The sequence below is a fragment of the Nipponia nippon genome, unplaced genomic scaffold (genome assembly GCF_047370975.1).
Source record: "Nipponia nippon isolate SJK-2023a ecotype South Korea unplaced genomic scaffold, ASM4737097v1 scaffold_34, whole genome shotgun sequence".
Classification (NCBI taxonomy): domain Eukaryota; kingdom Metazoa; phylum Chordata; class Aves; order Pelecaniformes; family Threskiornithidae; genus Nipponia; species Nipponia nippon.
The window spans coordinates 1,571,478-1,598,191 of NW_028262352.1; the positions used below are offsets into that span (position 1 = coordinate 1,571,478).

A 26,714-nucleotide genomic window follows, 5' to 3' on the forward strand; every position below is an offset into this window, starting at 1 on the left:
GGGACAACCTGTGTCACCATGGTCTTCTCCACGGGCTGCAGGGGAACCTCTGCTCTGGCGCCTGGAGCACCTCCTCCCCTCCTTCTTCACCAACCTTGGTGCCTACAGGGCTGTTTCTCTCACATTTTTTCTCACTCCTCTCTCCCAGCTGCTGTTGTGCAGCTTTTTTTTACCCTTTCTTAAATATTTCATCACAGAGGTGCTACCAACGTCACTGATTGGCTCAGCTTTGGCCAGCAGTGGGTCCGTTTTGGAGCTGTCTGGAACTGGCTCTGTCCAACATGGGGGCAGCTTCCGGTGTCTTCTCACAGAAGCCACCCCTGCAGCTCCCCACCCCCGCTACTAAAGCCTTGCCACATAAACCCAATACAGTGCTCTATACCACTCTGGTCTGGCAAATTCAGACTCTAGTGATTGTTTTCAGTTGTTTGAGCAAAAGCGTCAATAGGCCCCAAAACTAACAGTAAGGACTGGAGCAACCATAATTCCTCCTCTTTGGGCACATGTATTATGATGCACTAACTCCATGATCATATGCTACTTTTTACCCTTCCGAAAACCACGCTATTAAATTTTTCAGTGCAAAGTACAGCTCTGCACCAGGGATGGACAACAGTAGCACAAAATACTTTATTTCATACAGTTTCCTGCCTCATTTTTTGGAAATGAAAAATCAGATTTCAGTTTTTCATAGCGCTCTGATAGACTTGCTGCATGAAATTAACCACATGTGTTACAGCTTTTTTTCTTTTTTTTTTTTTTGTTGTCTTCACATTCTAAGCTTTCATATCCATACTTCAGAGTTTGATTTGCCAAAGACCTGGCTCCTCAAAGCTTCAACTAAAAACCAATGAACTCAGAGTTCTCTGTAATGACAAGTATGTTTAAAAATAAGAATCTATGTTTCTTAAATTAGACATCCAAAAGTTGCATAACAAAAAAATTCTTCACTTGGCCAAAAATAATGGCATTGCCCAAAGCACCAAAATAGCCTTTCAAATGCCTCAGTATCCATAAACCAATCAAAATGGATGGAAAAATTCATAGAGAAAAACTAACTGATCAGGCTTCCCACAACACACAGGAAAATGAGCTGTTGATACCTTTTTTTTCTTCTAGCAGCTCAACAATCGGATCATTCACCATGGATAGCAAACTTGTTTTAAGTCTCTTCTCAAACACAAAGCTGATTCAGCTCAACATCTCCATCTTACTGTCCTAGCAGTTAGGATACAGGTTGTGAAATCATCTCAGACTTTTTTGAAGCTATTTCAACTTTAAACTGAATTAAAAAAGGAGAGAGCATGACTCTCCAACACAGCAGACAGAGATATTGCCTAAAAGGCACGGCTTTCGGGCACGCAGCGGCAGCAGCGGTAAGTCCTGCGACTGGGCGCTAGATTGGGGTGGAAAAGGGGGTTTCCTGTGCCGGGGAACCCGATAAAGAGCCTGGTGGGGCCCTCGCGCCAAAGAAAAACCGGCTGCTCTCGCGAGCGAGGCAGACGGGGCTTGGGCGTTGCTGGGACAACCGCGGGAGATTTAAACGGGTCCCTAGGGAGTGCGAGCGACCAGGAGAGCGGCGAACAGGATGGGCAAACAGGGCGTGGCACGTCAGAAAGGGCGTGGCGTGGCAGTTTGCGCAGGCAGAGCGAGCAGGCAGCTGGCGAGCTCTCCTTGTGGTCTATGCCCTCCCGGAAGAGACTTAGCCATGGTTTCCACTCAGGCAAGAGCCATCACCAGAAGGGATGTGGCGACGCAGACAGACCTCCCACTAAAACATGCAGCCACACAGGTCTCTGGCTGCAGGGAGTGCCAGAGCCTTGCTCTGGTGATGGAGGGCTGCCGAGACAACACCTGCGTGAGGTGCAAGCAGGTGGAGGATCTGCTCAGCATGGTGGCAGAGCTGAAAGAAGAAGTAGCAAGACTGAGGAGTATCAGGGAGTGCGAGAGGGAAATGGACTGGTGAAGCCACTCCCTACCATCCCTGAGACGAGCAAGCCAGATGGAAGCATCAAGAGAAGGAGAGGCTCCCCTACCCGCTTGCCACCAGGCAGAAGGAGGGGACCCAAGAGATGGAGGAGGATGGATGCAGATCCCTGCTCGGCGCAGCAGACGAACCCTTTCCCGGCCGACCTCGCCCCCCCCCCCCCCCCAGGTGCCCTTACACAATAGTTATGAGGCTCTGGAACTCGAGGGCCAGGAGGATGAAGATACGGACAGTGATCCATCCAAGGGGTTGACTAAGGGGAGCCAGTCAGCCTCACGCATTACAATGGCCACTGGTAAGAAAAAAAGAAGGGTAATTGTCATAGGCGACTCCCTTCTGAGGGGAACAGAGGGCCTGATATGCCGACCGGACCCATCCCATAGGGAAGTCTGCTGCCTCCCTGGGGCAAGGATAAGAGACATTACCAGGAAGCTCCCTAGGCTGGTAAAATCATCCGATTATTATCCGCTATTGGTTGTTCAGGTTGGCAGTGATGAGGTAGCTGATAGAGGCACAAAGACGATCAAAAGGGACTTCAGAGAACTGGGGCGATTACTTGAAGGATCAGGAGCGCAGACAGTGTTTTCCTCCATCCCGTCAGTAGGTGGGAGGCATATGGAAAGGAACAGGAAGACCCATCTCATTAACACGTGGCTCAGAGGCTGGTGCCAGCAGTGGAATTTTGGGTTTTTTCAATCATGGGGCAGTTTACATGGCACCAGGCCTGCTGGAGACAGATGGGGTTCACCTGTCGCAAAGGGGGAAAAGGATTCTGGCTCAGGAGTTAGCAGGCTTCATTGAGAGAGCTTTAAACTAGATGCGAAGGGGGAAGGGGATGAAACCAGGCTTGCTAGGGATGAGCCTAGGGGTGGCATGCCTGTGTTGGAGAAGAGATCTATAGCCCAACTGAAGTGCATTTACACCAATGCACGCAGCATGGGCAATAAACAGGAGGAGCTGGAAGCCATTGCGCGGCAGGAAAACTATGATGTGGTCGCCATCACGGAAACATGGTGGGATGACTCACACAACTGGAGTGCTGCAATGGATGGCTACAAGCTCTTCAGAAGGGATAGGCAAGGAAGGAGAGGTGGAGGGGTAGCCCTGTACGTTAGAGAGTGTTTTGATTGTCTAGAGCTCAACGCCGGTAATGATAAGGTTGAGTGCTTATGGGTAAAGATCAGGGGGAAGGCTAATAAGGCAGATATCCTGGTGGGAGTCTGTTATAGACCACCCAACCAGGATGAGGAAACAGACGAAGTATTCCACAAGCGGTTGGCTGAAGTCTCACAATCCCTAGGCCTTGTTCTTGTGGGAGACTTCAACTTACCAGATATCTGCTGGAAATACAACACAGCAGAGAGAAAGCAGTCTAGGAGGTTCCTGGAGTGTGTGGAAGATAACTTCCTGATGCAGCTGGTAAGCGAGCCAACCAGGGAGGTGCCCTGCTGGACCTGCTGTTTATGAACTGAGAAGGCCTGGTGGGGTGATGTGGTGGTCGGAGGCTGTCTTGGGCTCAGTGACCATGAAATGATAGAGTTTTCAATTCTTGGAGAAGTAAGGAGGGGGGGTCAGCAAAACCGCTACCCTGGCCTTTAGAAAGGCAGGCTTTGGATTGTTTAGGAGTCTGGTTAACAGAGTCCCTTGGGAGGCAGTCCTGAAGGGCAAAGGAGTCCAGGAAGGCTGGATGTTATTCGGGAAGGAAGCCTTAAAGGCACAGGAGCAAGCTGTCCCCACGTGCCGTAAGTCGAGCAGGTGGGGGAGAAGACTGGCCTGGCTGAACAGAGAGCTTTGGCTGGAACTCGGGAAAAAAAAGGAGAGTTTACCACCTGGGAGATGGAGATAGGATGCAGGATGAAGCCCCGGTTGTCGAAGAGGTAACAGTCACCGACCTGCTCCTCCACCTGGATGTTCACAAGTCCATGGGGCCAGATGGGATCCACCTGAGGATACTGAGGGAGATGGCGGAGGAGCTCACCAAGCCACTCTCCATCATTTATCAGCAGTCCTGCTCAACCGGGAAGGTCCCAGCTGACTGGAAGTTAGCTAATGTGACACCCCTCTACAAGAAGGGTCGGAAGGAGGATCCCGGGAAGTACAGGACTGTCAGCCTGACCTTGGTGCCGGGAAAGGTCATGGAGCAGATCATCCTGAGTGCCATTATGCGGCACGTGTTGGACAACCGAGGGATCAGGCTCAGCGAGCATGGGTTCATGAAGGGAAGATCCTGCTTCACTAACCTGGTCTCCTTCTATGACAAGGTGACCCGCTTAGTGGATGAGGGGAAGGCTGTGGATGTTGTCTGCTTGGACTTTAGTAAGGCCTTTGACACTGTCTCCCACAGCATTCTCCTGGAGAAACTGGCTGCTCATGGCTTGGATAAGTGCACTCTCTGCTGGGTAAAAAACTGGCTGGACGGCCGAGCCCAGAGAGTGGTGGTGAATGGAGTCAAATCCAGTTGGCAGCCAGTCACAAGTGGCTAAGTGCCGGGTCCTGCACTTGGGTCACAACAACCCCATGCAACTCTACAGGCCTGGGGAAGAGTGGCTGGAGAGCTGCCTGGCGGAAAAGGACCTGGGGGTGTTGGTTGACAGCCGCCTGAACATGAGCCAGCAGTGTGCTCAGGTGGCCAGGAAGGCCAATGGCATCCTGGCTTGTATCAGGAATAGTGTGGCCAGCAGGACTAGGGAAGTGATTGTCCCCCTGTACTTGGCACTGGTGAGGCCGCACCTTGAGTCCTGTGTTCATTTTTGGGCCCCTCACTACAAGAAGGACATTGAGGTACTAGAGCGTTTCCAAAGAAGGGCAACGAAGCTGGTGAAGGGTCTACAGCACAAGTCTTATGAGGAGCGGCTGAGGGAGCTGGGGTTGTTTAGTGTGGAGAAGAGGAGGCTGAGGGGAGACCTTATTGCTCTCTACAACTACCTGAAAGGAGGTTGTAGTGAGGTGGGTGTTGGCCTCTTCTCCCAAGTAACAAGCGATAGGACAAGAGGAAACGGCCTCAAGTTGCACCAGGGGAGGTTTAGGTTGGATATTAGGAAAAACTTCTTCACTGAAAGGGTAGTCAGGCACTGGAACAGGCTGCCCAGGGAAGTGGTTGAGTCTCCATCCCTGCAGGTATTTAAAAGATGTGTAGACGTGGTGCTTGAGGACATAGTTTAGTGGTGGACTTGGCAGTGATAGGTTAACGGTTGGACTCGATGATCTTAAGGGTCTTTTCCAACCTTAACGATTCTATGATTTTATGACATCTAAATTACCTTTCAGCCTCACCTCTGTGCCTGGGAAGATCACGGAACAGATCCTCCTAGAAGCTATGCTAAGGCACATGGAGGACAGGGAGGTGATTCGGGACAGCCAGCATGCCTTCACCAAGGGCAAGTCTTGCCTGACCAACCTAGTGGCCTTCTATGATGGAGTGACTGCATCAGTGGACAAGGGAAGAGCTGCGGGTGTCATCTATCTGGACTTCTGTAAGGCCTTTGACACGGTCCCCCACAATATCTTTCTCTCTAAACTGGAAGGATATGGATTTGATGGGTGGACTGTTCGGTGGATGAGGAATTGGCTGGATGGTTGCATCCAGAGGGTAGTGGTCAACGGATCAATGTCCAGATGGAGATCAGTGACAAGTGGTGTCCCTCAGGGGTCCGTACTGGGGCCAGTGCTGTTGAATATCTTCATCAGTGACATAGCGGGATCGAGTGCACCCTCAGCAAGTTTGCAGATGAATGTTAACAATGAGTTAAATGCATAATAAGTTTTAATCTTTAAGCTATTATGTTAAGAAGAACAATGTAGAATATAAATTACATGGGTTGTATGCTTGCAGATGTTCAACATCAATCATTATATTAAATTCATGCAAGACTGTTCATTTGTCCCTATACAGCCCCAACCCAGAGGCAGGCTAAAATCTGCCTACCTAAATCGAAATTAGAGAATAAGTAAAAAGGTTGATTGAAATGTAGATAATTATTCACCTTTAAGTACATAGGGATAAGAATTAGAAATAACTTAGGTATACGTGGAAATCGAGACGAAGTGAAGGAACCGCGAGGATCAAATAAGAAATTTGGCCGAGATGACCTTTGTGACAAGCCAACCTGAAAGAAGGAAAACAAGAAGAAAAGAGAAGAAGTGGGACTTTGGAACAGGAACAAATCGAGACGTTCTAAATGCCCTGAACACCCTGGAAATTTCTGACTGTTCAGAACAGACACACATATTATGTAATCTATATGAGATAATGGTAAAAGACAAGGTATATAAGCATGGAGTAAAATAGTTTGATCGACCACTCTCTGCGGAGGTGGTCCATCGATATATCGTTGCCTAAAAATAAAGCAAACCTAGAGTTACCCACTGTCCACGGAATATTTTTGTAACATGACACCAAGCTGAGCAGTGCAGTTGACATGCCTGAGGAACGGGATGCCATCCAAAGGGACCTGGACAAGCTGGAGAGGTGGGCCTGTGTGAACCTCATGAGGTGCAACAAGGCCAAGTGCAAGGTCCTGCACCTGGGTCGGGGCAATCCCCGGTATCCATACAGGCTGGGGGATGAAGTGATTGAGAGCAGCCCTGAGGAGAAGGATTTGGGAGTACTGGTAGATGAAAAGCTGGACATGAGCTAGCAATGTGTGCTTGCAGCCCAGAAAGCCAACCTTATCCTCGGCTGCATCAAAAGAAGCGTGGCCAGCAGGTCGAGGGAGGTGATTCTCCCCCTCTACTCTGCCCTGGTGAGACCCCACCTGGAGTACTGCGTCCAGCTCTGGAGTCCTCAGCACAGGAAGGACATGGACTTGTTGGAGCTGGTCCAGAGGAGGGCCACAAAAATGATCAGAGGGCTGGAACACCTCTGCTATGAGGAAAGGCTGAAAGAGCTGGGGTGGTTCAGCCTGGAGAAGAGAAGGCTGCAGGAAGACCTTATTGCGGCCTTTCAATACTTAAAGGGGACTTCTAAGAAAGATGGGGACAGACTTTTTAGTAGAGCCTGTAGCGATAGGACAAGGGGTAATGGTTTTAAACGAAAAGAGGGTAGATTCAGACTGAACACAAGGAAAAAATTTTTCACGATGAGGGTGGTGAAACACTGGAACGGGTTGCCCAGAGAGGTGGTAGATGCCCCATCCTTGGAAAAATTCAAGGACAGGGTAGATGGGGCTCTGAGCAACCTGATCTAGTTGAAGATGTCCCTGCCGATTGCAGGGGTTGGACTAGATGACCTTTAAAGGTCCCTTCCATCCCAAAGCATTCTATGATTCTATAGAATCTGATGTAATTTGCTGAAGAAAAAGTTCAGAAATAGAAGCTTTAGAAATTAGAAACAGAACTAATCATTATGTACTTAAGACTACCTTTCCTCCTAAGAGTTATAGCCCCTCCAAGTACTAAAGCCGAGACCCTGGCATGAGCTGGCACCACAGGCCTGGAGGCGCCTACACCTCTGGTCTGACTCCAGTTGCTGGCCCCAAATCCACTCATGCTGGTCTCACCATTAGCTAGCACCTCATCCTTACAGCACTCACACACACGGGATAGAGAGTGAGATTACACAGAAAGATAGTTAAGAAAGGATTTAATAAGATAGGACAGACTGCAGTGATCAAGCACATGGCTCAGTCAGACAAGCATACTGACCCACCACAGTTTACATGTGACAGGCCCCTTTTATTCCCCTTTCTGTCTATCCCTCCGCTGTTCCTCCTCGATTCCTTTTCCCTGCATATTCCTTCATCAGTTTGCATAGTTCCACTGACATCCCCCCCCCCGCGCCCCGCCCCCAATATCCAGGACCCAGAGGTTTGCATCCTTATCAGCTGCAAAGTCCAGGTTGGCCCTCTTTGAAGTGATGCCTGCAGTTTCTTGATAGCCCATCAGTTAGTGTGACTGAAAAGGTTGTTTTCTCCTCTTTGTCCCCATTATGTTTGTCTGTCAGGTCTGTGCCTCTCCCTTTTCCTTACCATCCCATTTGATAAAAAGACCTCAATCAGATAATCTTACTGAAATGAACATTCTCACACTCCACATGCCCTTATCAATTAGTGTAACTGAGCAGGTTTGGTTCTTGTCTCTGTTAAAGTTTGTCACTCAGCTTTGTGCATCTATATGTATTGCTTCCCCCTTTTCCTTGTCATCCCATTTCACAAGGTCCTTGGTCAGATAACCTTAAGGGAGCAGATGCTCTCTCATGCACATACCCTTACAAATTTTACCAACATGAACATGTTTTCTAATGAAAAGCACACTGGAAACAGATGACAATACAAAGGCCAAGCCAATATAATTTTCCTTAGAGTTAAAAACCAAAATAATCTACAGATTCATCAAAATGTATGTTCTAGAAACACAGGAGAATAAAACTATACCCTATATAGTACAGCACTGTGGAAGAAACCATTTTACAAAATCTAGGCAGAATTACTTTTAGCTAACTTTGGGTCTGAGCCAAAGCCTGTGGTCAGTGGAAACAATTTCATTGACTGCCTCAGATTTTGGACTAGGCTCATGCCCCATATCATGGGCAATGCTAGAGCCATGTATTTATCTTAAATCAATGCAAACTATACTTGCTCCTTGAATATATTTTAATGTCTTTTATGAAAAGATGAAAGGTTATATTTAGTTTAATGCTTCCATAAGTCACACTGCTTGAAACTAGACATATTTAACTGAATATTTATAAAGACAATTCCAAACATGAAGTATGTACTTGAGAGTCATCCAAAAGTTATGCCAGATTTCATTAACAATCTGTTACTAATGTATTGGGGACTATTGGTTCATTTAATTTTATGAAATATAAGGAAGTATAAAAACGTAACTATATATTTTCTATAAAGCAAATGAAGCAAAGAAAGCATTTTTATGCATTAAACATTAGCGTGAGGCTGTCAATATTTTTTTAAAAAAGTGTTCTCCCTTTTTTGATTCTGTTCTTTTCATCACACTAATGAGAAGGCTAGAAAAATACTTCAAGGTGAATTTCTGTGATGGTATGAATCTAAAAAAAAAAAACCCAAAACCTAGTAGTATTAGTCATTTTACAGCCACATTAACATATAGAATCTTCTCAAAAAGTACTGTATATGGTACCTGACCTATACCAGAGAAGAATTTAGTTCAGTATACAGCTGAAATAGGCAAACTATTAATTTCTCCTGTTGGTTAGTATATCTTGCTAAGAAACAAAGATAAAATGGCCGGGTTTGCTTTCCTCTTAGCACTTACATGCCTGCCAATACACCTTGGAGTTACACTTGAAAGACAGCAGATGATAATCATCACATTTGACCCATTCAGATTGGAGATTTTAGTGTTCCAAATTCCCAGATTTCAGAAATTAAACTTGTCACAAACAACCTTAACTAAATGAATAATGAATAACCTGGAGATGCTTATTTGCTAGAGAACAAAAAAGGTTATCTGTGCATAAGACAAATTTTTGTTTCTCTCTGTATGCTTTATACTGGAGTGAATGGGTATACTGATAAACTATGTTAAGAGACTTCTGTCTCAAGTCTCTCATGGCGAATACAAGTTGAGAGAATACCATAGTTTCAGTCAGGCTATCAGAAACATAATACAGCTGTAGTACTTAACTGTGGTCATGGTAATTAAAGAATATCATTCTCATTTGCTTATATGGACCTCTGCAGTATCATATTTGAAGACAGAAGTATTGCCCAGCCAAATACACCTGGAAAAAAATACTTAAGACACTTTCACCATTTTATGTTAAAAGTGCCAGATGCTCTGTTTAGGTCTTGACATGTTATCATCAAACTCTGTAGCACTGGAAGTATGAGATTATATGGAGTCTGACTCTTCTACTTTCTTCCCCTTACTTTCTCATTAAAAAAAAAAAGGATAAAATGGGGCTTTTTGATTTTGCTAATTTTGCAGTTTCAAGTTTATTTGCTGTTTGCTTTTGGGACAGCATAACTCTTAAGGATCAATCAACCCTATAGGGATCATTCTTATTTTAATGACAATTATTATGAGAATTATTTAGAGAGAATAATGCTGCCCTTAGGGGCCTATTAATTCTCCTCCTTTCACTTGCTTGACAGAACTGGCCTTCTGCAAGACTTTACATATACTGAATCAAAAGACACACGTAAAGCTCCGCATACAAATGTGATCACAGAGCTACAGCTTCTTCTGGTATCTTGACTGTTTCATCTGTCCTGCTTCATAAAAGTCCCCGAGATTATAATTTGAAAGCACCACAAAGGATAATAAAAAGAACCCATTTTTCATTCTTTGTCTCTCATTTTAAATGAGCGATGACCACCAGCTTATAGGTCAAAGACACCTTATTCCATTAGCAAAAATCCATAACATTAAAGAAAAAACAAGTCATAGATACACTGCAGAATAAGTTTTGTTTGGGAGAGGAAGAAGAGGATTAGACACAGAACTGAAGATGTGTGTCCCTCTAGTAGAGTTGGGACCACTTTATACATACGTAGTATTTCTGGAGCTACAAAACATTCATTACAATAATGGATAGACAAGACAAATTTAAGACAGAATTTTCCTCTGATAGTAGAACTATATTTGAATGTTACCTGGTATAGAACTCAAGAAAAGATGTGAGTAAAGGTCAAATTACTGGAAAAATAGTCTTAGGCTTCTCTAGATTGTAACTTTTGAGTTCAAGAAACTGAGTCGTGATTCCCTCAAGGGAGAAGAGCACAAAGACTTCCAACTACATTGATCAGAAATCCCTTAAAAATGTATTAGGATCCAAAGTCTTACTTTTCCACTCCGCTCAGCTCCAGTTAATTTCTGCTTTAGGTTTAGGAGCTGTGATCAAACAGAAGTAGGAACAGAGCTGTAGTACAGTCACAAAGCCTTCTGCAAAGGATGGCCCACATTTCCTGAATATCTTCCCCAAAGAATAAGAAAGCATAATGTAAGTGTACAGAATAACCACATTTCCTGCACTTTCGAGCCTCCTCTGGACCCCCTCTGTTGGTGTGACCAGTACCCCCTGCTCCTGACCCCTGGTGATGTGGTTAGCAGATAACTAACACCATTTTATAAGGCAAACATCCATTCTGTGACCAAGCGGGTCACATATCAGTCCCCTTTCCCCTCATTATCAGGCCCTGAAGGTCCTGTGAACCAAGTAGACAAATCAGATTTCTTCTTCTTCCCCTCCCTGTCGGCCTCAAGATTCCTGTGCGCCAGGCCGACTACTCCCCTCCTTACTGGCCTTGAAGGTCCCAGGCACCTGGCCAACCAGGTGGTGGTGATGACCCTGTCACAGAACAGGGAAGCATAGCAGCACACAGAGCACTGTCTATAAAATCAAGCAGTTACAGGTCCTAAGTGGGAACTTGGACTGGAACTGCTGCTGGACAGTGAGACCTGTGACCTCCCGGTGGCCAGGGACGCCTCCACCGTCATCTGCTTCCTCCGAGAACTAGAGTGACTCATATTCTTTTATGTGTTTTCAAGTCTAGATTATGATTGTTATATCGATACGGCAAGCCAAGTATTAAGATTTGACCTGATCTGCAGAGGGTCCAGGTGATTAGAAACCATAAGCTAAGCTGTGCTATAAAATTCTGTGCTATGCTACTTATAAAATTGTGCTACACTGATTCTGCTTGTAGAAATCCTGTGCTATTCTGATCATAAATTCTATGCTATGCTAATCATAAAATCCTGTTAAAAAATAAAGCTTTAATTGTAACTACAACTTAGTGCCATCATCATTCTGTCAAGGATCCCTAAAAGAACCTGTCTGTCCCCTTAGTGTCAGGTGATAGTTGGGTAAGTTCAAACCATTTTATTATTCAGTATAAGGATACCACACCAAACAATAAAGATAAATATTATTTACATGCACGGAACAGACAAACAGAGCTTAAGTGACTTTGTTCAAGGTCACAACATATCTATAGGATGGATTCTCTATCACTTTTAATTTTCTATATTTTTATTAATTTATAAATTATTTGTATACATCTAGCATACTCTAGTCACTATACTAAAACCTTCACTTCAGTGTTCTACACTATCCATAAAACTATAGTCTATTATTACCTGAATGACAGCAAAGTATAGGGTTGATCCTATTAAAACCATCCAACATTCTTTGAGTCTACATTTTTTATTTTCCTTCTGAAGAAAACGAAAATGAACTGCTCTGCTGCGCAGTTCCTGGTGCAGATTGTTGGGTTTCCAATGGACACTGGAACATCATGCCACAGCATCTGCTTCTTGACTGATTGTCTATGCAAGATCTCATTTTCTAAAAATCAAGAGAAATCACATGCCTTGCCTTCAGAAATACAATCACTGAAGGTACACTGATTGCATCAGCACGTCTTCTGCCTCCCAACACACAAAGAACAGGGAAGGCCATCTGCTTGCAAGGAGATGTAACCATTAGAGCAAATACCACTCAAAATGCAGTATTATCAAGAATTATCAAGCAAAACTTTTGTCAAATTCTGGTATGCTTGGAAAAGGAAGAAAATTAATGCTGCAAGTATTACTGAGCTGAAAAGCCTCTCTGTTGTTAAATTAACTAAATGTAACATCATGTTTTGAATGCCTTGGAAAGAATCAACTGCAAAAGATTCCACTTTCACATCGAAGTTTAAACAGGCAAGGATACAATTTTAGAAGCTCATTAGTCTGAAGGTGTATGATGATTTTTCTGAAAAGATGAATGATTAAAAATAAAGTAAAAAGAAAAAGACATTTAGGCACAAATATTTGATCTGAAATCTCACTGTTCAATTTCAGATAATGTTGCATCTCTAAGATTATGGATTGTGGGAAGATTTTCAGGCTATTATCTAATGCATTCTTCAAAATACAGGATAACATAAGAGATCACCTTTAACTCAAGGAATTAGAACAGCAGGTAACTTCTTTCTGAAACACAGGTAAGAGAGAACTTGTTTTTTATTAGAAGATCATTACTTCATGTAAATCATTTGCAATGTCATTTCCCACATATGCTACTGAAGACTCAGAAATATGCAGCCTAGCCCCTGGTTGACACTTAGGTCACAAAGGAAAACATTTTGGATAATTCTCAGGTCAAGTCAATTAAACTAAGTGACTACACAACTGATAAATTTAGGTTATTCAGTAACAACAGAGAATGCGCCTGACTGAAAGGGACACAGATTAACATCATCCCTTGGTAACTACCAGAAGTAAGCCTGAAGCATCAAATGGATGGTGCACTTGCCAAACAGCACCTGCAATAGTGTAAACTCCACATTCTCCTACCACAACCCCACTGCAAACCCAGCAGTTGGCATGCCATGTTTTATAATCACGTTTAAGCTTCCACCTGAGATGCACCATAGCCAAATATTAAATCTGAAAATAAGCCATTGAATTTTCTAACACGACTGATTATTAACCAAGATACTTTCCATGTTCTTCCATGCTCTTCTCCAGAGTTGGAAAGAGAGAGCAGCTTCTCCTCTTTAAATCTCATGTCCTATGCCAGTCCTACTAGAGAGGTGGCAGCAGTAGAAAACAAGCCCAAACAAGGAAAACTAGTGTTCAGCCAACATCCTCCTCTCCCTTCCAACAGCATCAAGCTGCAATGGAACTAATATTTTTCTTCTCTCTTTCACATCAAATCCTTCTGTTGAACACTTACACCAGCAAACCTTCTGTCCTAATGCTTTATCTTTAATAATTCTGTCATTTCTTGTTTATGTATTACAATATGTTGTATTGTTTCAAAGACAGCATACACTATGTATTTTACAGGCATTTTCACCTTCTGCAGTTCACAGACTACCTTCTATAATCTTCTGCAAGTCAAAGTTACTTGTAAATATTTAGTGTATTAGTGGAAAAAATAAGTCTTCAAAAAACAATTAAAAAAATCAAACAGCTGTTTTATTTCATAGTAACTGTCAGACATCTCCCTCTCTCTCTGATAAACACACCAAGACAAGACAATTATAAATTGCTCTTCATGCACACCTGTGGTGGGCTGACCTTGGCTGGTCACCAGGTGCCCACCAAGCCGCTCTATCACTCCCCCTCCTCAGCAGGACACGAGGGAGAAAATATGATGAAAAGCTCGTGGGTCAAGATAAGGACAGAGAGATCACTCGGCAATTACCATCACAGGCAAAACAGACTCAACTTGGGGAAGATTAATTTAATTTATTGCCAATTAATCACAGAGTAGGATAATGAGAAATGAGAACAAATCTAAAAACACCTTCACCCTACCCCTCCCTTTTTCCGAGGCTCAACTTCACTCCTAACTCTTCTGCCTCCTCCTCCCCCTCCTTCTTCACTGACCTTGGTGTCTGCAGGGTTGTTTCTCTCACATATTCTCACTCCTCTCTCACAGCTGCTGTTGTGCAGTGTTTTTTACCCTTTCTTAAATATGTCATCACAGAGGTGCTACCAACATCACTGATTGGCTCAGCTTTGGCCAGCGGCAGGTCCGTCTTGCAGCTGGCTGGAACTGGCTCTGTCCGATGTGGGGGCAGCTTCTGGCATCCCTGCAGCTCCCCCCCCCCCCCAAACCTTGCCACATAAACCCAATACGTGTCAGTAACGGTGGTTGCAGATTTTTTTCTGCTGTGCATCCCAATGTCACAGAATCGCAGAATGCTTGAGGTTGGAAGGGATCTCTGCAGGTCATCTTGACCAAGCCCCCTGCTCAAGCAGGGCCACCTAGAGCAGGTTGCCCAGGAAAATGTCCAGGCGGCTTTTGAATATCTCCAAGGAGGGACACTCCACAACCTCCCTGGGCAACCTGTTCCAGTGCTCAGGCACCTTCACTGTAAAAAAGTGTTTCCTGATGTTCAGACGGAACCTCCTGTGTTTCCGTTTGTGCCCATTGCCTCTTGTCCTGTCACTGGGCACCACTGAAAAGAGCCTGTCTCTGTCGTCTTTGCACCCTCCCTTCAGGTGTTCATATACGTTGATGAGATCCCCCCCTGAGCCTTCTCTTCTCCAGACTAAACAGTCCCAGCTCTCTCAGCCTTTCCTCATAGGAGAGATGCTCCAGTCCCTTAATCATTTCCTAGCATCACAAAGCATATTTTCAGACATGTACACAATTCCTTACAACTGACACTTAAGTTTGTATCCAAGGCTCATCCCAACCACTTGGCATGATTTGCATGACTACACAGTGGACACAACCATTTTTGCATCCATCGCGAAAGGCCTTGAAGTCAATGAAAGCCCATTGGCTTCCACAGGTTTTGCATCAGCTTCCAAACCAGGCTATAGCCCTGTGACACTAATATCTATTCCTGTTCCTGCTGTCATCCTAGTCAGGTAGCTGGCACTCTGGGGCATAAGAAATATTTTTTTATCCTTCTTCCCAGTGGTCAGGGACTGGTCTCTTTTGCTGTCTCAGCTTGGCATCAGAAGATATGCTTATGCACTGTGTCCCACATTGGCCGCCACCCCCCCCCCCCCCCCATAAATGAGAGCATAGCGCAGAGACACCTGCTTAGTGCCAGCCCGTTCCAACTTAACCTGATATATGTTCACAGCATAGCATTGTGCATAGTGCTAGTACAAATCTAAAAGGAGTAAAATTGATTGACACTACTAAATGGTGGATTTTAAGGTCACACCACCTGGCAGATGTGTTCCCCTCTGTGAGTGAATTAAGACTATAGACTCTCACCTCAGCCTTCTCCACTTCAGGCAGCATGTTTCCAAGGAGAAAACAATGCCGAGTTCGGGCATTACTCCTGCCTGGGCAGTGTTCTCAGCACAAGCTGTCAGCACACTCAGCATCAATCGAAACTGAATAGTTAGTCTTAAACTGCTATACCAGCACATGCAAGTATTCATCTTCATCTGAACATCAGGAGCTTTCAGAAGTGTTTAGCTATTATTTCCCCACCACCACTAAAAATTATTACATTTATTAGTACTGCAATATATTATATGGAAGTGTTATTCTCTGATACCACTGTGCTAAGCAGTGTGCAACATAGAACAAAGATAGCCCCTGACCCAAAAGCTCGCAACTTAAGTAATCTGAAATAGTTGTCCAATTTATGTTGCAGCAATAGATTCAGTTTTCAATTAAGATACTTGGATTCAGTGGACCACTCATGGAAACCCATAGGAATTTTACCAGTGGATTTTATTTAATACAGAACAAGGCTTAAAAACAAATATTGGATATCACTGAAATAAACCCATTGTTTTATAGAAAAATAACTACAAGTAAATTCATGTTCTATTTTCTAATTCAGGAATGTTTTTGATTGATCAACCTACGAGCTCTGTACTGGTATAACATCACTGTTATACTAGTATAAACAAAGTTCAAAAAGGTATCTGGATTTCAGTGCAGAAATAAAATTGAACCTTTCCGGAAACACTAGTGTCAGAATATTGGAATTCCTGTATTTTGGGCCAAAATGAGAGCGCGCCTTGTCACTTGCAATGAATTTAGAAGGCAAAACATCTTTCCTTCTAACACTTTGTTACTTCTTGTCCTGCATTTACATGGCAAGGTTTTTTGGTAGCGGGGCAGGGGAAACCGCAGGGGTGGCTTCTCTGAGAAGACACCAGAAGCTGCCCCCACGTCGGATAGAGCCAGTTCCAGCTGGCTCCAAGACGGACCCACCGCTGGCCAAAGCTGAGCCCATCAGCAATGCTGTTGATGTCTCTCTGATAACATATTTAAGAAAGGGTAAAACATGCTGCACAGCAGCTGTGAGAGAGAGGAGAGAATATGTGAGAGAAACAACTATACAGACACCAAGGTCAGTGAAGAAGGAGGGGGAGGAGGTGCTCCAGGTGCCAGAGCAGAGATTCCCCTGTAGACCGTGGAGAAGACCATGGTGAAGCAGGCTGTTCCCCTGCAGCCAATGGAGGACCCCACACCAGAGCAGATATCCACACTGCAGCCCGTGGAGAGCCCACGCTGGAGCAGGCTCCTGGCAGGACCTGTGACCCTGTGGGGGACCCCACGCTGGAGCAGTCCGTTCCTGAAGGACTGCACCCTGTGGAAAGGACCCACGCTGGAGCAGGTTTTCTGGCAGGACCTGTGACCCTGTGGGGGACCCCACGCTGGAGCAGTCTGTTCCTGAAGGACTGCACCCCGTGGAAAGGACCCACGATGGAGCAGTTTGTGAAGGACTGTATCCCGTGGGAGGGACTCCACGATGAAGCAGAGGAACAGCATGAGGAGGAAGGAGTGGCAGAAACAAAGTATTATGAACTGACTGCATCCCCCATTTCCCAACCCCCCTGCACCGCTCGGTGGGGGAGGAGGTAGAAGAGTCAGGAATGAAGGAGTGAAGTGGAGCCTGGGAAGAAGGGTGTGGGGAAGATGTTTTTAGTTTTGTCTGTCTTTCTCACTATTCTACTCTTTTTTTTTTTAATTGGCAATAAATTAAATTAATCTTCCCCAAGTCAAGTTTTTTTTGCCCATGAAAGTAATTGCTGAGTGATCTCCCTGTCCTTATGTTGACTCACAAGCCTTTTCATCATATTTTCTCCTCCTGTCCTGCTGAGGAGGGGGAGTGAGAGAGCGGCTGGGTGGGCACCTGGCGGCCAGCCAAGGTCAACCCACCCCTAGAATGTTCCTTCTGTCCCAGGTATAGGAAATATTTTGAAACTATACTATGTCACTGTTAACATTTTCAGAACATGATTAGTCTTTCCATAACATAATTGAACAACATTGACACTGAGCATCTACTGTAACAAACTGCATTCCACAATTCTGGCAATATTAACAATAAAAGCAGCAATGTCAAGATAATATCTACATTCAGTTTATAAGACAAGCTATTTTTCTTCATAACAAATTGAGAAGCAATGCAATGAATAACTTCCAAAAGTAACCTGACCATAACAGTCAACTTGCATTTTAACTGCCGATTTATATCAGCTAGCTGTCACAAATAACTCCCCTAAACAGTTTCCAAAGCAGGCAAACAGGGAAAGGAAGAGGAAAAACATGTCTGTTTCTCACTTTCTCTGTCTTTCACTAGCCTTTCTCTCTCTCTAGCTTTTCCCCTGTCTCGCCTTTTCATTCACTCTCAGTTTCGCACTCACATCCCCACTTTTGCTTTCTCTCTCTCCCCCCCCCCCCGCATTTCGCTGCCTCTTCCTTTCTCACTCTCTCTTCCTTTAGCTTTTGCTCTTGCTCTCACACAGTGTGGGATAATAATGGAAGATTGGCGAGGAGGACTGTAAACACACTCAAGTGACTTGCAGCTGGGATATAGAAAAATACATATATCATACTAATCGTTGCTTATCCTTGTGTGTTTGACAAGTAGAACATCTGTGTTTAGATAACATAGGCCTGTGATAGACTCAGAGGCACCATATCGAACACGCTTGAGACTCCTACCCTGCTGTGGGAAAGATCAAAGCACAGTGGTAAACTACACCTGTCCGAATCCCTGATAAACAGGCGAAAACAGCAGGTTTGGCGATCCTCCAGCACGGACCAAGCTCAGCGGTGCCTGCGTTCCCGCTTGTGTGCCTCTGCCCAGGTGCTGCTTCAGGAATCCCCCAGTTGGCGAGGTAATGAAAATAAATTTACTCTTTGCATTTCATCCGTGTTTTTGTGGTTGTTCCTGCGCCCTGCCTGTGCTGACCCACACATTTGGCGTAGTTGGCAGGATCCAGGAACAGCCATGCCATGGCCAGAAAAAAAGTCAGGGACTGGGGAGGCCACGACAGTGACTCCCTGTATTCCAGGATGGCCCGGTACTGAGCGCTGGACCCCTGTGGCCACTTTCCTGGCTACATTGGCTCCGCCAGAAGCATGGCCTGAAATAGATGACGGGGCAGTGGTTACCCACCCCAGACAATTGAAACGGCTATGCGCGGATTGCCATGGAAGGCAGCATCGGAGTCTTCTCGCAAGTTAGTGGGGAGATGGGAATGGTTATTAGTTACCGGTCTTAGAGCTCTTGACTGTGAAGTTGTAGCATTACAGAGTAAAATGAGAGAGTTGGAAAGGGAAGTCAGGACTTCACAAGATGCAAAGGCGATCGCGCAAAAAGTAATTACTACTCAAGCAGAGCGGTGCCATGGGCTGCAAGGTACTGTAGAACAGTTGGTAGCGCGTATTGCTAATAAACGAGGGGATGTTTGGAGTGATGGTGTTTGTCTTCCCAAGTAACCATTATGCATGATGGAGCCCTGCTTTCCTGAGGATGGCTGAACACCTGCGTGCCAATGGGAAGTAGTGAATGAATTCCTTGCTTTGCTTTGCTTGCATGCACAGCTTTTGCTTACCTATTAAACTGTCTTTATCTCAACCCACGAGTTTTCTCACTTTTACCCTTCAGATTCTCTCCCCCATCCCACCGGGGGGGAGTGAGTGAGCAGCTGTGTGATGCTTAGTTGCCGGCTAGGGTTAAACCACGACAGTCCTTTTTGGTGCCCAACACGGGGCTCGAAGGGGCTCCTGTGCTTGCCACGGGGCTTGCTTGCCTTACTGTATATTAGAGTCCAGTGCTCGTTAGTGGCTGCTTTTTGGTTTCGCTGCTTGCTGTACTTCTTATCATCTTACTCTGCTGTGCCTGGTAACATTTTGATAACAGCAATGGCCAGGGCATCGCTGCTGTTTCTGTGCTGCTGTACTGGACAGGCTAGAACTCCAGTGTGAACTCGAGTCGAAGGGATTGTGACCTGTGGATGAGTCCACACAGTAGCAGGACACCCCAAAGCGTCTGTGGCCATGGTTATGTCTGTGCCGTAGCAAGTATACTTCTGAAGGGATTGTGGCAGATGACTGGACCGACATCGGCCCCCCTGCCCCCATTGAGGGGGTGGTGATATGTATTCACTGCTGTGGATACAGTGTCAGGACTGGTTTTTGCTAAACCCACCAAATATGCTAATCAACGTAGCACAATTGAAGCATTAGAACAACTCATTCATCAATACGGACCTCCTCACCAAATTCAAAATGACCAAGGAACACACTTTAGTGGACATAATGTCCAAGATTGGGCTCAAGGGCTAGGGATAGATTGGATATTCCACATTGCCTACCATCCCCAAGCTAATGGCTTGACTGAAAGAATGAATGGGATGTTGAAGGAACAATTAAAAAAACTAACCAGTACTAAAACTTTACAACATTGGAGTTCACATCTTAATAAAGCAGTTTTTTTGTTAAACAGCCAGAATATTTATAATCAAACACCCTATGATCGTATTACAGCACCTCCAGTACAAAACATGGTGAGGACTGAAATTCTTCCAGATGATAGTCTCTCTCCCAAAATATTAACTACAGAGGAAATTGAATTGTTTACACCGACGGATTGCATGGTGGGACCGCGACCTATTAGTCTAGATGTGAAGATTCATATAATAACCCCCGAGAATGCCGTATGGTTCTGTACCCCAACTTCTCCTCTTATTTTACATCCTCTGTTGAGATCAGATTCTCGAGTTCTTGTATTTCAGGTATCTTCAATGAATACCTGTGCCTTATCTAGAGGAGATAACATTGGAACCATGTTATTGGTGCTGCGAACCCAACATCGAATTGAAGTTCAATCTGAAAAAGCACAAGCCACAGCTCTTCAATCTGTGTGGGCAATTACCCCACATCAGGTTATCAAACCCGGAGTAATATTAACTGAAAAAGCTGGAGCAACAGTGTATGTATTACTGGAAGGAGATGACACTCCTGCTTTCCTCCCTTATCACAGGTTGGCTCATCGTACTTTGTAGTCTTGTACTACAAGCACATGCCCTGGATACATTTCCGCAAGATCAACATGTAAATACTTGGATTTGGTTGGCCTCTACTGTAACTAACTCATTTGCCTTTTGTATTGAGGGAGGATTAACAGCTGCAGATCTTTTGACAACGTGTTTCATTGGCGTGCCAACCCCAGTAGCTGTATTACAGAATTATACTATGTTAAATGCTTTTGATATTAATGTTCCTCATTGTTATTTCTGAGTAGGTAATGGCTGTATGCCAAGGAACATTACAAAATCGATTGGTGGTGGACTATCTCCTTCTTCGATACCATAAATGCTGCTCCAATTTTGAAGGCATGTGTTGCTTGAACTGATGAATCAGCCAGCGTAGAGGACGACATTCAACATCTCCAGGACTTAATGCATCAAATGAAACAATCTACTGGTGGTGCCTGACTAGCTGAGTGGTTTAATTCCCTGACAGGATGAATGGGACATCTGATTCAAAGCATTATTGTAGGGATATGTTTATTCCTTTTTCTAAATGTGTTTATTATGTGCCTCTGTAAATCACCCTGCCCTACACCCCGCAAGCCCAAATGGACACCTGCACCCTGCCTGTGCTGACTGACACACACGGTTTCTTGTTTTTGCTTCATCGCATTCTCTCTTTTCCTCTCTTGCTTTCTCTCTCTCGCTCAGTCTCTTGCTTTTGCCCCATGCTCTCTCGCACGCACATGCTCAGTATTTATCTCTCTCCCACTTTTTCTCTCTTCAACTCGCTTTGTCTGTTGTGTGCTTTCTCATGCTTTCTCTCTCTCTCTCTCTCTCTCTCTCTCTCTCTCACACTCTTGCGTTTGCTGTCTCTCTTGGTCTGTCTGTCTGCTCTCCCCCCCCACCCCCCATGTCTCCCTCCCTTTCTCTCTTCCTCTCTTTCCTTCTCTCTCTTTAACTCTCTTTCTCCATCCCTCTAACCATTTATCTTTCTTTTAGTAGCTCTCTTTTCCATTCCTCTTTTTCCTCTCTCTCTCTTTCACTTTCTACCTCTCTCTTCCCCCCTCTCTCTTTCTTTCTTCCCCCTTCTCTTTCTTTCTCTGTCTCTAACTTTTCCTTTCTCCTCCTTTGTCTCTCTGTTGCTCTCTTTCTTTCTTTCTTTCTCTCATTTTATCTCTCCATCTCTTTCTCACCCTGTATTTATCTCTTTCCCCCTCTGTTTTTATCTCTCCCCTCCCGTTCCTCTTTGCCTCTATTGTGGGTTAACCCCAGTAGGCAGCTAAGCTCCACACAGCCGCTCACTCAGTCCTCCCCAGTGGGAGGGGGAAGAGAATCGGAAGGGTAAAAGTGAGAAAACGCATGGGTTAAGATAAAGACAGTTTAATAGGGAAAGCAAAAGCTGTATGCACAAGCAAAGCAAAATAAGGAATTCATTCACTACTTCCCATCTTACTTTTCCAGGAAAGCAGGGCTTCATCACGTGTAATGGTTACTTGGGAAGACAAATGCCATATCTCCAAACTTCCCCCCTTCCTCCTCCTTTCCCCCAGCTTTTATTGCTGAGCATGACGTCATATGGTATGGAATATCCCTTTGGTCAGTTGGGGTCAGCTGTCCCGGCTGTGTCCCCTCCCAATCTCTTGTGCACCCCTTTCTGGGGGTGGGCAGAGTGAGAAACAGAGAAGGTCTTGACACTGCATAAGCACTGTTCAGCAATAGCTAAAACATCGGTGTGCTATCAATCAACACTATTCTGGTCACAAATCCAAAACATGGCACCATACAAGCTACTATGAAGGAAATTAACTCTGTCCCAGTCAAAACCAGTACATCACCCTTTCTTGATCTTGCCAACTCCCCAACAACACTTTTTCACTTTTTTTTTAAAGTAACAGGACAATAAAAGTCTAATTGAAAAAATACATTTTCCATTGGAATTTTCCATAGCTATTTTATCTACATTACTCTCAATAAATTTAACTCACAAACACAATAAATGAAAGCTGTTATCAACACAGAACATCAACAGCAGTAACCGTTGTTAAAAGACATTTTATGGTATCCCACTGTGTTTTAGCAAAGTTAAATGAAAACACTGAAATCAACTTGCAATACTACAATAAATGTTATGGCACAAACTTCTCTACATAAGCCCTTCAAATTAAAAGGCAAAGCATTCCTGACAATCTGTAACAGAGTGAAATCCAAGCAGCACTCAACATATCAAAGACCAGGAAGCTCCATTCCATTAAATATTTAGGTCTTTCGAATACAAAACCAAAGAAGTAAAACAAGACAGAACCAACCAACCAAACAGAACAACCTTACCTTTCACAAGCTCGGACAGTCCACGCAGCAATTATCCATAATGAGATACTAAAAACCAACAGTACAGTTCCTGGACATATTGTCATTAAAGTCTTCATAACAAAACGGGTATTGAAGTTTATCTTATTTAATGCTCCAATGCTTCTAGATGATGCATCAGTGAAAAGTTTGCTATGCAAAAGCATAACTCTAGCAATAAGATACAGCCTTAAGAACATTGGTATAGATAAAATAATATCAACATCAGCTGTTGTTGTGGATGGAGCGTAAGAAAAGGCAAGCCGGGCTGTCCATGTGAATGTATAGTTCCCAGGTATGGGATGTATAGCACATACAAGTATTTCCAAGCAGATAAAGAAAATACGCTCATAAGTCATGGCTATTCTCCAGTCATCTGCTCCATTGTCCACCATGAATAACTGAAATGATAAAATAGAAGGTTAACTTTAGTATGCCATTAACAAACATTATAATTCCATTTTAAAATACCATCATTTTCAGAGCTGCTAATGACCACTAAACCCCAAAATAAATATGCCATTTCAGCAAATGACATTACTAAGTCACTACTAAATGAATGCGATTTTGGTTAAACCAAAAAGAATGTTTTTGTGCACTATTTTTAAAACTGTATATGAAACTGAATTTCCACATATTATTTACTAAGATTTTTTCATATTTTTGTTTAATTGTCATTTTTGATAAAACAAAACTCTGTGCCAATTTAAACCTCATCCCTTTAAAAGCAATTGCTTATTTAAAGTTCATAGAATTAAGAAGAATTTAAGAAAGGTTTTTCAGGGTGGAAATCTAAATTACAAATTGAAAATACTTTCTGCATTACAACGTTAAGACTTCTTTAGAGCACATCAATGCTTCAGACAGGAGAGATTATAGCTTCGGTAGAACTATTCAAGTTTTCTTCAAACTTCAGGTACCAATATAGACCAACACAGGCTGCAAAACCATCCAAGAAACTACATAAAGACTCTAAAAGATAACTCACAGTGAAAAATCAGTTCAACTGTACCTCAACTACTAGCAATACCTGAACTAGCTGTTTTAAAGCTAGGTTGCCCATGTCTAAATGAACTGTAGTCACACCTTCAAAAAAACAAAAATGAAAAGCAGAGGCCTGCAAACACCAGAGTAGCCTAGGCAGCCAGGTGAGGTCTATTAGTAGTTGAAAATTAAATGCACATGTATGTAGGTCCTTGCAGAATCAAAGCCTTCAGTTTACCACCCAGGAACAAAAGTAATAAAACACTTCACACTGTTTAGTAAATATTGTTCCTGAAGATTTACTAACTAAATACTTAATTGAACAATATTTGTCACTAGTAGAGAGTAAGAATATGCAAGGTAACTCTTCAAAAAAGTAAAATAATCCATAATGACAAAAGAACATACAATCTCAGCAACAGGAGAAGACCTACTTCACTTCTAGTCTGAATCTAGACAAGGTTGTTCAGTAAATATGTAATTGGAAATAAAAAACTTTTGCAGGATTTTTAAAATTAGATTATTTAAAAACTTAGAAGTAATTTAAGGGGTGAGAAGGTGAAATACACAAAGAATGTCCTTCTGAACATAAGAAAAGTATTTCCAGCATGCTACACACCATATACAGGGCCAAACAAGCAATTCCTCATCTGCATTGCTTTTTGCCCCTTTCCATCCTTCCAAAGTTCAGAAATGCAAGCCTGAACTCTCTGTATCTTTAGAGATCCAAAACCACATTCTACATCTTACTCCCAACACATTCAGTTTGTCTTCCAGAAAATTGTTCCAGTTCTTTGTTTAAGAAAGTGATAACAATAAATTAACTTTATTGTAGTTGGAGTGACACTAAAAGAAAGAAAGAAGTTAACCACAGTGAGAAACAAACAAACAAACCAAAAAACCCAACCCCAATTATTTTATTTTTGGACCTGTTTTTTGCTCCTTCATGTTCCTTCTCTTTATCTTAGGTATAGTTCTTACCTCCACTGCAATACTATTAAAGCCAAAGAAACATAGTGTTGAATTAAGCTAAAGAAACACACTCGGTGAATTCAATGTATGCAACATGAGCACATACACTTTCTTTTACCTGTGGTCTTTCTGAAGACTTTGTATGCTAGATATAAAAATGAAATTCATACTGGTAGGAAGGCAAATCTATCTGTTTATTTATTACCAAAAGACAGTTGGTTTACACTTAGCAAATGTAATATTTGATATAAAGGGCCAAACTTTCAAAATACAATGAGGCTCAAGTGCATTTGATTCTTGTGATTAGCCTGCAAATGCTGTCAGTCAGATCACACAAATGGTAAAATATCTATAAAGAGGTCCAAGTATTTAGAGCATCCAGAATACAGATGAATAGTAACCAGTTTAACTGAATATGAGATAGATAATATCAAATTCCTCAAATGTTGTGTGGTTTTCTGAAGAAAAGAATAAACGAATGACACAGCTGACCATTTCAGTTCTCAGATACATATCAAATACATGTTAAATCAGCAGTGTTTTAAAATTTCTTTTAAAGTTGCAGAATATGCTGGAAAAGCAATGGTCTTTTGTCCTCCCTTTTTACCTACTGTCTTCGCGGATTTCAATATGAATACTATATGCAGAAAGGCAATTCAAGAAAAATGATACCTTAAGTATTGATTCGATTCAAAAGATGAGAATAGAAGAATGTTGAGTTACACATCAAAATTTGATCTTACAATTTTCATAAAAGAAAATGATAATCACTTTTTTAAAAACTTTAGGATATCATTATGAAACATATACTTAAGAACATATTCAGTTGTCAGCAGAAGAAATCCTAATATGCTACAAAGAAAGAAGTTTCTCAGTAGTGCTAAGTGGAATGGGTTATGTTTGCAGGCACAGAAAATCCTTATCAACTTCTCTTGACTTTGGCTAAGCCAATTGCTTCTAAGGAAAATAATATTTGAAAGTGATAACGTCTTCAGCTGTCACATAATGAGATTTAGGAGGTGAAAACACAGAAGGTAGAAAGCACCAGAAGCCACAGAGGACCACAGATACAGTACAAATATTCCTATTTTAAAAAAAAGTAACATTTCAAAATCATATTTATGAGGTAAATTTCCATACAAATCCGTGTCTCTAAATTCAGTCCATTAAATACAGGAATATCAAATATTCTGGAACAAAATAGGCTGTGGATAACAAGTCAATTGAGATGTACTGAAAATAGATGGAAATTAGTACAGGATTTCACGTACATTTTATATGCTTGCAATTATGCAACCTACTAAATGTAATTGTTAATTTTTAATTTGGAAAATGCAGTGGTATTTACATGTTCCTGCCTGCTTGGTTGTGTACATTTACTATTTGGAAAGCAAGGAGGGAAAATGAATGGAGGAGAGAAAGAACAGCTGAACAGCACAATTTAAAAGGGGGGGGGCGCATATTTTTTTATATTTTTATATATACACACACACCCCCACACCCTCTCAGTTGCTTTCAGTCAATTCTGTTATAATAACCATGCATTCATTTTATGATACTAATCCCCATTCGAATGGGGAATGATGCTAGTAATAAAAAGAGAACAAGCTCTTCCTATAAAATTGAGTCCTACAGCCTACACAGAAGGCCAAACTCCAGTCAAGGTCAAAGATGTTATGCCTGCTCATAGCTTTCAAATTTCTTATTAATTATTAGTCTAACATTGAAATCTAATTTAAAAGTCCTTCACCAG

The 26,714-nt window shown here is 43.0% G+C and overlaps 1 protein-coding gene across 1 annotated transcript in view; it reads right to left on the reverse strand.

Annotated features, from left to right (window-relative positions):
* LOC104020097 (small conductance calcium-activated potassium channel protein 2-like) overlaps positions 1-26,714 on the reverse strand; it is a 143,768-nt gene that overhangs the window by 101,422 nt on the left and 15,632 nt on the right. The window contains exon 3 of the mRNA XM_087770871.1: positions 22,988-23,406. Within this exon, the coding sequence (XP_087626997.1) occupies positions 22,988-23,406 (419 nt within the window). The remainder of the gene's footprint in view (positions 1-22,987; positions 23,407-26,714) is intronic.